This window comes from Corylus avellana, chromosome ca11, assembly GCF_901000735.1.
Source record: "Corylus avellana chromosome ca11, CavTom2PMs-1.0".
NCBI lineage: Eukaryota > Viridiplantae > Streptophyta > Magnoliopsida > Fagales > Betulaceae > Corylus > Corylus avellana.
The window spans coordinates 20,162,084-20,172,930 of record NC_081551.1 but is presented as its reverse complement, the minus strand read 5'-3'; the positions used below and the strand labels follow the sequence as shown (position 1 = coordinate 20,172,930).

Sequence of the window (10,847 nt, the reverse complement as noted above, 5' to 3'; positions counted from 1 at the left end):
AATTGAATATGATTTGCGTAATCAAATAAAAAAATATTTAATTTAAGTTTTTGGTGGGGTTATGATTTTCTTTCTTTCTTTCTTTTCTGGTAATTTTCTGGTAATTTTTGCAACTGGTAAGTGTTATGATTTGCAATAGGTAGACTGGGGATTGGGTTTTAACTTGAGTTTGGGGATGGTACTGAAATATCAAATGCTGTCTGTTATTCATTTGTGGGATTGGAGCTTAAAGAAAGATAAGTGATTTTTGATGACCTGAATATGTCTGGGCTTTGGGATAATGAAGCCAAATAGTAGGAAGTGTGACTTATGGATTTCTGTATACAATGGCTTGAGCTGGGGTTAAGTTCTATACTCATATTTGTCTGAGTGAGGCAGTCATCTCTAGTTATCTGGGAAATTATAGAAGTAGGACTTGAATTCTAAGTTAAGTTTTGGACTTTCGGTATCTAAGATACAACATGGTGCTCAGACTTGTTAGTTTTTGTGTTGAGTAATGTTATATACTACATTTTTATGCTACAACTATCCCACAATGATGACGTAGTAGTCTTACTTATCATAATTTTTTTTTTTTAACAAAGGACTAATCTAAGGGTTAGTTGAGACTTACCATTGTGAGATAAAGTTTCTAACATTACTCTTGTGTTTGGTGACCACATAGCTTGGAGTTTAAGATAATTGATCAAGTGCCCTCCTATATGGACATAAGCCTTTTTTTTTGTTTTTTTTTGTCCAAATTTGAGATACCCAAATGTCAAATATGATGGCATGATTTGATGAAGCCTGAATTTGCTGTGGCAGTTTTTATTAGATGCAATTGTTCAAGTGATGTATCTCGACATGTTATGTGGTTGATGCTATATGATTCTTAGATAAACAGGGCACTTAGTGATGTTGATGGATGGAGTGCATGTTATTGTACTTGTCTGTTGGTTCATTAGCTTTGGGAAAATGATTAAAGAAAGAGTTCATTGTTTGACCAATTCTTTTCCAATGTCTAAAAGAAAGAGTCTTATTTTTTTTGCACTAAGATCAATTAATTTTTTGCATTGAATAATACTCATATGAGATTCAGAGAGTGCAAGCTGTTCATACCGCCTTTATATGTGCAGGACTGCCCCCTCAGTTGTTGCCAAGAAAGAAAGTGTAAAAGCATCTGTGGAAACTTTCAAGGTAACCATGACCTCCTAGCCTCCTTGGCTCTGTTCTTATAGTCTTGCATAGTTTCTTAAACCACGTAAGTTTAATATGTCACTGAATTTTGTAGATTCCGGTGGCCCGAACTACTGGAGTCAATTCAACTAATCAACAGGCCAAAAATATTGCAGTAACACAAGCACAACAAGAGGGCTGCACTGGAAAATTTAAAATCTTCGATTCGCCATATGGGAATTTTCTTGTGCCTGTAATTCCAACTCCTGCTGAACTAGCTGGATAATTTCATGTTTCGTACTGATAACAAAATTTTGTTGGAGATGCTGTATTTGTGGAGCTCCTATACACATAAGTACAAAGCTGAGCCTTTCCAAAATTTATGCATATGCACAGTGTTTTCCATGAATCATCGATCAATTAGAGGCTGTTGCTTTTTGCTATGAAAATGCTCCTCGATTATGATTGTAGCCAACCCACAGGAATCTGCACCCTTTAGTATGAGTTTCCCCTGCACCGTACATGGTTTCTTGTGAGTCAGTTGTGACTAATTTCACCAGCTTGTATCCTTCAAAATTGGTTTCTTTGCTGCAATTCTATAACCCACATTCATTCAGTCGTGAAATCATCACATATAGAAGCTATAACTTACTAAAACGCCCAAGTTTGGTGTCTTAGTATGTTTGTTAACGTGTTTTGTTTGAAAAAAGTGTTATGACGTAACATAAATGTGAAAACTATTTTTGTGTTTTGAGGAGTGTTTTAGAAAAAAAAAAAAAAAAAAAAAAAATTCAGATATACAATAAAGATTTTAAGAATTCCATTTTTATTCGATCAGTTTGTTTCATCTCAATTCACTTGAGAATCAACCTTGGAATATGATTCGGCTGGAGAATGAAGTTATATATATTATCAAGTAAGAATCGAATTATATGCAGCAGATAAACAAGAGATGGTTTGTGTTGCAAGATTCCATCTTTCAGGAAAGCTCCAAACACCTGTCAAATGAGGATGACAGATTTACGGTTTACCATTTCCCACCAAGTCATCTTGATAGATTGACGCGAGAGGTGGAGTATCTTCCCCATACATATCTGCCCTAACATGCAAGAAAGTTAAAGATTCCCTTAGGAATAAGGTGTCACCATCCAACTCCAATTAAAAGATTAGTTTTTGTAGGAAGAAGAAGAAGATGTTCTAGGACCACTTTTTTTGGATTCCTTTGTTGTTGGAACTGATTTGGCACCCTTGAAGAAACGACACGACAAGAACTAGATAGGTGTGGAGCCGAGCCAGACTCCAGTGGCCAATTGGATGGACACAAACAATCACCCCCGACATGGCCGTAGCCACTAGATTGGATGCTCCGAATGTCATATAACTGAGATAACGTGACAATAAAAATTATCATTTGAATTAAGAAGGGCTTATAAAAAAGTAAAATTAAAGGGTAATTTTCACTTTCATGTCATCCCGCCCAATTGTATGACAGTCGTATAACAATCTACTAAATAACATTAACATACACAATAAAGTGTTAATTTGTTATAATGAAATCCTCTACATTTAAGTGAAATGGAGAGAAACCATTTTATGGTTTAAATTAGATTTTACATATTTAATAATATATATTACCACATAATAAATATGTTACTACTCATGTAAAATATTTATAAGACATATGCACATAAAGTTTACTCTCTATTTTCTATAATTTTGTATGTTTTAGATTATCATCAATTTTAAAAAGTAAATAAGCATAATTGTAGTAGATTATCCAGCTCATTTTACTTTATTTAAGAAGTTGACATTTTTTCCGGAGTTGTGATAAAAACTATATTTTTATCTAACAAAACTAACATGATAGTTCCAGCCAATCATTTAATAAGTCAATGCTTAAAAAAAAAAAAATAAATAGTTGAGACGCCATGTCAATATTATGATATAAAAATATAATATTTGACGTCTCTCTTTTTTTCATTAGTTTTATTTGAGTTTAAATTCAAGACAAGAACCATAAAATTTGAATTTATGCAAATGCACATCTATAAATATACCTTTGTGAAGGTCAACTGCTAATTCAAATTATATTAGAGTAATGTTGAGGATTATCTTTTTATTTTATTTTTATTTTTTTAAAGTTGATGTGATTTTTAAAATCATTATTAAATTTTTAATGAATTATATTTAAATTTTGATCTAATGGTGATTTTGAAAGTCACATCAACTTTAAAAGAATAATAAAAAAAAAAGATAAAAAGATGATATTTATCGTTACGCATTGTATTATTCAATGATCTGAAATTGTAAGAAAATATTTTCCGCACAAATAAATAAAAAAAGCGAAAAAAACATAAAGATCCTTTCAAGTACGATCTCCCCTCAGTCAGGACAGACTCGCAAACTCTTACACAACACGTGGTAATCACCCAGAACCGTACACGTGGCCCTCCTGGATCTCAAAAGTGCAAAAGCTTGGCACTCGGTATGTCATTATCGTAATTTCAAGACAAAACCATGACGATTTCTCAGCCCCTTTTGCCTTTTCCATATGTAGCCAAAGCCCAAACTCCCCAAAAAATATAAGATTCATTCGATCGAGCACCGCCTACTCCCCCTTTTGAAAATTCACAAAAATCAAAAGAAAGAACCGGTAAACGGCTTATTTTCCGAGAAAACGAACTATTTTCCGGGAAAATCGCTCCGCAGCTTGTCCATTTTCCCCCCTCCGATCTGGGGTTTTCAACTCTTCCGCTCTCTTTCGTTCTCTCTCTGCTACTCTTTTCACTTCGCGGACCGATTCATAGCTCATGCAAAGGAATACGAGGCTTTGATTAGCGAATTCCTTACGGTCATAGAAAACCAATTGGGAATTTGATTTGTGGGGATTGAGAGATAGATGGGGAAGGTGGCGGTGGCGGCGGCGGTGGTGTGCGCGGCGGCGGCTTGCGCGGCGGCGGCTCTGGTGGTGCGGCACCGGATGAGGAGCTCGGGGAAGTGGGCCAGGGCCATGGCGATCCTCCAGGACTTCGAGGACAAGTGTGGGACCCCCATCGGGAAGCTCAGACAGGTGGCGGACGCCATGACCGTTGAGATGCACGCCGGTCTCGCATCGGAGGGTGGGAGCAAGCTCAAGATGATCATCAGCTATGTCGATAACCTCCCCTCTGGGTAACAAAAGCACACAAAAAGAACTCTCTTTTCTTTCATTTCTTCGTTGATTTGATTTGATTTGATTTAATTCATGATTGAATAAAGAAGGCTTCTTGATTGAAAGCCTCATTTTTGTCAGATTTCAGAGGGATAAGTATAGGTTTTTATTTTTTTTTAATTTTTAATTGGAATTTTTTTTGTGGTTATTTTTATTTAGTATGTTTGTGAGTAAAATATTAAGTGAAGTTTGGTCAAATGAAACTTTCTGTTCAGAAAAGCATCTTCCTGGGTGATTTGTAATATTACGTAGCCGAATTAAATTGGAAAAAGTTCACCTTGTATTTGCTTTTTGACTGGCCTAACCTTTTTATCCTGTTTGGTTTTCTCTTTTTTGTTAAAACCATTTGCGTGTTTGGTATTCTGTGGGAGTTGGTGGTATGTTTACTTATTGGGTATTACTTGTTCCTTTTTCATTTCATGCTGCTGCTATCTTATATTACGCATGTAGCTTACCGTCTATATACATATATATACTTTTTTAAAGGTTCATATTTGTTATTGAATGTGGGACTCTTTGATTCCTCCTTTATTGGAGGTCTATCTATGGCTGACGATTTACTAGAGACGGTAAGCTACATAGTATAAGATATGAGCATGACATGAAACAAGGGGGAAAAGGAGGTGACCATTGGACATAGAATGGAAAAAGGAAATAGCAAAGAACAAGTAATACCCAACAAGTAAACATAACACTAATCCCCAAAAAATAACTAGACAAGCATTTAATTTGAACATCATAGAGAAAAACCAAATAAATAAGAGAAAAAAGGTTGGGCCGGTCAAAAAGCAAATCCTAAGTGAAAATTTTCCAATTTAATTCGGCTATGTAAAATTCTAAATCACCAAGGAAGATGTTTTTTGAAGAGAATATTTAGTAAATTATACACTGAAAATTAATAAAAATCGAAGAGGAAATATTTAGTAAAATGTTTTGCTGAGTGCAACCCAAGTTTCTTATTTTATGAAAGAAAAAAAAAAAAAAAGTTTTCTCTCATGGTATATAGAGTTAAATATAAATTTGCAATTCATGATTAGCTGACTAAATTTTGGCCAAAATGGATGTTCATCACAATATCAATTGAAAAGTGATGGTTTTAGACAATTAACTAGGCTGAATGGAGAACCATGTGTGAGACATCTTTATCTGCTTTTATTGTTGTCCAGTATAGTTTTGGCTAATTAGTCACAGCTGCATAAAGAAACCAATTTTCTAATGGACTTTCTCTCTCATGTCAATATTCACAGCTGTGTAAAGCATTATATCTGCAATTAGGGATGAGGCTTATCATGAGTAAAAAGAAATGATAGAAGAAAGAAGAGACTGTTTCAAAAATGAAAAGTATTATTGTTTGCTAAATAATGGAAAATAAATAACTCTTATGTGAAATGGGATGCAATATCAGGCGTCTAGATCTCTTGTACTGTTGAATTTCATTTTTAGCTTAGCATGCCCATTACTCACTTTTATTCTAATTTTAATAGGGATGAGAAAGGCCTTTTTTATGCATTGGACCTTGGAGGCACAAACTTCCGTGTCCTGCGAGTGCAGCTGGGTGGGACAGACAAACGTGTTGTCGATCAAGAATTTGATGAAGTTTCAATTCCTCCACATTTGATGACTGGGAGTTCAGAAGTTAGTATTTCTTTAAACAAGTCTGTCAAAGGTTCACGCATGCTTTAAATGGTTCAAACTCTAAAACATTCTAGATGATGTGACTCCAGGCGTTATTTGATTATATAGCCACAGCTCTCAAAAAATTTGTTGCTACGGAAGGTGAAGGACTTCATCCTGCGTCAGGTAGACAAAGGGAGCTGGGTTTTACCTTCTCGTTCCCAGTGAGGCAAGTATCAATTTCATCAGGGACTTTAATAAAGTGGACAAAAGGATTCAATATTGAAGACACGGTAAACCCTTTACTTTGACTCGTTTTTGGCAGTTTTTATATTGATATTGTCTTCCCTGTCTGTAGTTATTAAGTGTTCATTAGGTCTGTGGTCCATTGTCCAGATGAAGCAGGCACAAAAGCTTTGCAAATATTTTATACTAATTATACCTGTAACGAAATTATTGCCATTATTGTTTTCATTATGGTGTCTTCCATCTTCTTTTGTTTCCCCACAGATGTATTAGAAATGATACCTTGGGACAGATGTGAAGCTAAGCAAATTGCTTTTGCTCCAACAACATATATTTTTATCTTTTTCAATGGTAATAACTATGATAATATTATGGGCATGCTTATTTGCCTAGAGGCAGGTAGGCTGGCCCCAGTGCTTGGTCTGGTTTGAAAAATGATTTGTGCTCTAATTTCATGATCTAGAAACAGGATGTAATGGAAAATGGAAAGCACCCCAGAACATTTTGTTGCTTCTGAAATTGTTGCACCTGCTGTTGTTGAAGAGATTCTTTCAGTTCACATACCTATGTTGAGAATAGAAGTCAGTAACTGCAATTTAACTTAGCTGAAATATAAAAGAAATTGACATAATTAATTATCCTTGATGTTATCAAATTTTTTTACTTCATGAAGCCAATTTGATTCCCAGAATCTCCAATGCACAAGTGCATGAGTGTGCTCTCTCTCTCTCTCTCTCTCTCTCTCTCTCACGTGCGTGCGCGTGCGCACACACACACACACACCCCTTTGATGTTTAATGCAGGGGTGGGTCCCTGTAACAGTTGGTCTAGACAGCTTTGGATTATATATAATTATATTAATTTTAATATTTACAAATTTAATAAATATTAGGATTGTTGTTTTAAGTGTTATGTGAGTATTTTGTATTTTGAGTTGTTTGTTAATACTTTTTCTTTTTAGCTAAAAAGCAAAAAGCAAAACTAAAAGGCAATGTCGAATGAGCCAAATTTCTGACTTCTGACTTCTGATGTTTAATCCTCTCTTGTAATTTGTTTATTGGCTGGTAATGTTATAGGTTGGACAGGATGTGGTTGGAGAATTGACTAAAGCCATCGAAAAAGTTGGCCTTGATATGCGAGTGTCTGCTTTGGTAAGACCAGTTTCTTTTCTACTTCCAGAGGTTTATGTCTAAAAGTTCCTTTTAGGCTGGGAGGATGAATAACAGTTTGGTATAATATAAAATTTATTTTTGTTGGGTTTCTTGGTGTTCCATCCTGTTGACTATTATTTTTGTTTTTACTCTGGGCAATGCTAATTTGCTGGGATGATGCAGGTCAATGATACAATTGGAACATTAGCAGGAGGTAGATACTACGACCGGGATGTCATTGCTGCTGTCATTTTGGGCACTGGAACAAATGCGGCATATGTAGAGCGAGCACATGCTATTCCCAAGTGGCATGGTCTTCTACCTAAATCAGGAGACATGGTTAGTATACTTTTGAATATTTGTTATGAAATGTTGTGAAATTGTAACTTTTTTACTTTTCCTTACGAAAAATTCTATTAACTTCTTTCTACTTTATATCACATACAAAACCCTTACCAAACCAAGCCGTCGATTTCTTTTGGAGAAGTGAAAATAAGGGGAGGGGGAGGGGGAGGGGGAGGGGAAGAGGACGGGGTTTGCCAAACTAGCCCTGTGACCTGCACATATTTTCTATCTCTTTTCTTTTTTGACAGATATGTTCAAAAGTAGGTTCTCAATGTTGATTGTTAAGTGCAAGACAACTAACCACCAATAAATGATCATACTGTAGGTTATAAATATGGAGTGGGGAAACTTCCGGTCATCACACCTCCCACTAACAGAATATGATCAAGCACTGGATGCTGAGAGTTTGAACCCCGGAGAACAGGTAACAACCCATGTACTTTAGTTACATCTTAATTACCTCACTGCTTATACGAATAGCTTAATGTATATCATTTAAACCTTTCTGATTGTTGTGTGCAGATTTTCGAGAAGATCATTTCTGGGATGTATTTGGGGGACATTGTACGCAGAGTTTTGTGCAGGATGGCGGAAGAAGCTGAATTTTTTGGTGATACTGTTCCACCCAAACTGAAAATTCCTTTCATACTGAGGTGCGCCAAATTTTTTTCTAGGCAAACCATTTTAACCTTGTCTCTTGTGCTGGTGGACCGGTGGTGACTCCATTTTTACTCATCCAGGTTCAAGATTGTGGATATTATCTTATATTCCATATTTATGGTGCACCAATGAAGATTGACCTGTTTAAGTATGAATTTGGTATTTTGATTTAAGTTTGGGTCGCAAGTTTTATAACTCATTAATTGTGACGACTCTTCCACACCAGAACACTTGACCTATACACTATAATTCAAGTAATGATTAGGTTAGCCACCGTGCCATTCAATTCCTACCCGTCCTAAAATCAAATGCACAAACCTAAAAGCCTAGTATCTTTTGGTTGGGCAGAACAGGATATCAAGACATATCTAGTTGGTTTAGTTATAAATGTAGGATGAACTTTTGGTTGGACCTACCATTTGAAACAACCTAACCCAACCTTGTACCAAGTCTCAAACCTAAGCCATATATTATTCATCATCCTATTGTTTGTTTGGTTCCTGCTGGGCTTTACAGGGGTTATAGAGGCTATTCTAATTGGTTTTCTATGCATGGGCAGATATAACTCATGATGGTTTGGTAATGTATGTAGATTTTGGAGGGTCAAAACATGTTCTTGTTGCTGCTTATTATGCTGATTCAAATGATAGGGCAGCCTCTTTAGATGTCCTGGGGTGGCTGAACCACCCCAAGGTTATGGGGGTGGTTTGACCACTCCCTTTGGGCAGATCTGGGGGTGGCTGAACCACTCCCTTTGGGCAGATCTGGGGGTGGCTGAACCACTCCATCCTTTGGCTGGCTTGTGGTGGCTGACCTCCCCCCTGTTTTTTCTTTTCCTTATTTTAAAACTTTTTTCTTTTCCTTTTTTCTATTTTTTATTATGGTAGACATTTTTCATGGCGGTTTCTGGCAAAATTCCAAATGGAAGTTGGGAGTAGAGAGTTATTTGTCATTTTTGCTTGCCACAAGGAGCAATTTGCAAATTGGTGTAACCCAAGGACTGATTTTGCACTTATCCCATAATTTTATAATCCCATATGACTAAAAACTGTTCTTTAGGAACCTTTTTTTTTTTTTTTTCAGAGTATTTGAATCTGTGGAAGGAAAATGAGGGGCAGAGGGATAAAGTTGAATGAATTATTCACTTCTGTATCACTTGTTTGACTCTGTCTCGTTGTTAACTTTTATGCCATGGCTGTTGAAATTACACTCTAATTTATATACATTTTTTTGTCTCTATTACATTTCTCTCCATTTGCAGTACATGGATGCATTGCCCATACATTTTCTGATGGGCTGGAGCATAAGAGTTTTTACATTGTTGATGTAAAATATGCAGGACCCCCGACATGTCTGCAATGCACCATGACACGTCTTCAGATCTAAGAATGGTTGGGAGCAAATTGAAGGATGTCTTAGAGGTAAAGATACCTGCCCAAACTGTTGGATAAAATTGTAATTATCCAGCCTTGCTATAAACTTTTCATTTTTATACTTTATTTTATACTTGTTGGGGGGTGGGGGGTTTAGAAAAGAAAAGTAAGAAATGATACAAAGTAATTCAAACTTCTGTGTAATACGTTCTCCCGGGATTAACTTTTATGTTAAGATGTGTTTGGGAGGGCATTTTAATTAAAACAAGCAAATCTTAAGGTCACAGACATAATTTTATGGGTTTTCTTGTATGTGAATTTTTTCTTGGACAGATATCCAATACCTCCCTGAAAATGAGAAAAGTCATTGTGGAGGTCTGCGACATTGTTGCTACACGAGGAGCCCGTCTATCTGCTGCTGGGATCTTCGGCATCCTGAAGAAATTGGGAAGAGACACGATGAAGGATGGGGAGAAGCAGAAGGCGGTGATTGCAATGGATGGGGGGTTATATGAGCACTACTCTAAATTCAGCTGCTGTATGGAGAGTACACTCAAGGAGTTGTTGGGAGAGGAGGTCGCCAACAACATTGTCATCCAGCTCTCGAACGATGGCTCTGGCATTGGAGCTGCCCTCCTTGCTGCCTCCCATTCCCAATACCTGGGCGTGGATGAATCATGAAAAAAGATCAAAGCCAAGGTAGACGGAAGAAGAATGATTTTTTTTTTTTCCTCTTTTTATTTTGGGTATATTTTCATTTCCCCTTCCATCCCGAATGGTTTAGAGCTTGTCTGAGCTCGTAGTTCGAGAGACCATGCGAGCAAAGCCTTAATTTATGGTCTTGCAGAGCATATAATAGAACAGTGAATCAAATGTGGAGGTTCCAGTTGAGTATGTCTCAACCTTTCATGCTGCAGCCTCTAATTCTGCTGCTTTCCTAATGTTGAGACATTTTGTTTGAACCAGCATATTTTGAGAGCACTTGTCCTGAGTTAGGGAATAAAATAGGGAATGTAAACTGTTCTGTGAAGAGTCACCATGCTGGAGCATTCTCTCCTGTTACTATTGCAAATAAAAACAGGATTTTGTGTA

At 36.5% G+C, this 10,847-nt stretch overlaps 1 protein-coding gene and 1 long non-coding RNA gene across 2 annotated transcripts; both read left to right on the top strand.

The window, feature by feature from the left end:
• The first annotated feature begins 26 nt into the window (after window positions 1–26).
• On the top strand, window positions 27–1,564 carry LOC132166528 (uncharacterized). Its single transcript, XR_009438574.1, has 2 exons — window positions 27–1,176; window positions 1,271–1,564. It is a non-coding gene; the product is annotated as an uncharacterized LOC132166528 (long non-coding RNA).
• Window positions 1,565–3,697: 2,133 nt separating this feature from the next.
• On the top strand, window positions 3,698–10,847 carry LOC132165572 (hexokinase-1-like). The gene is made up of 9 exons (XM_059576196.1): window positions 3,698–4,326; window positions 5,851–6,001; window positions 6,091–6,273; window positions 7,303–7,377; window positions 7,561–7,716; window positions 8,048–8,146; window positions 8,245–8,375; window positions 9,722–9,803; window positions 10,089–10,847. Exons 1-9 carry the CDS (start codon window positions 4,055–4,057, stop codon window positions 10,434–10,436), a joined length of 1,497 nt encoding a protein of 498 aa, XP_059432179.1. The 5' UTR covers window positions 3,698–4,054; the 3' UTR covers window positions 10,437–10,847.

What these genes read in the sequence shown, in the direction of transcription:
- LOC132165572 (XM_059576196.1), top strand. Translation starts at nt 4,055, where the DNA reads ATGGGGAAGGTGGCGGTGGCGGCGGCGGTGGTGTGCGCGGCGGCGGCT. An exon ending in AAAATTCCTTTCATACTGAG is followed by an intron (nt 8,376 to 9,721) that starts GTGCGCCAAATT and finishes TAAAATATGCAG; the next exon opens with GACCCCCGACATGTCTGCAA. An exon ending in AATTGAAGGATGTCTTAGAG is followed by an intron (nt 9,804 to 10,088) that starts GTAAAGATACCT and finishes TTTCTTGGACAG; the next exon opens with ATATCCAATACCTCCCTGAA.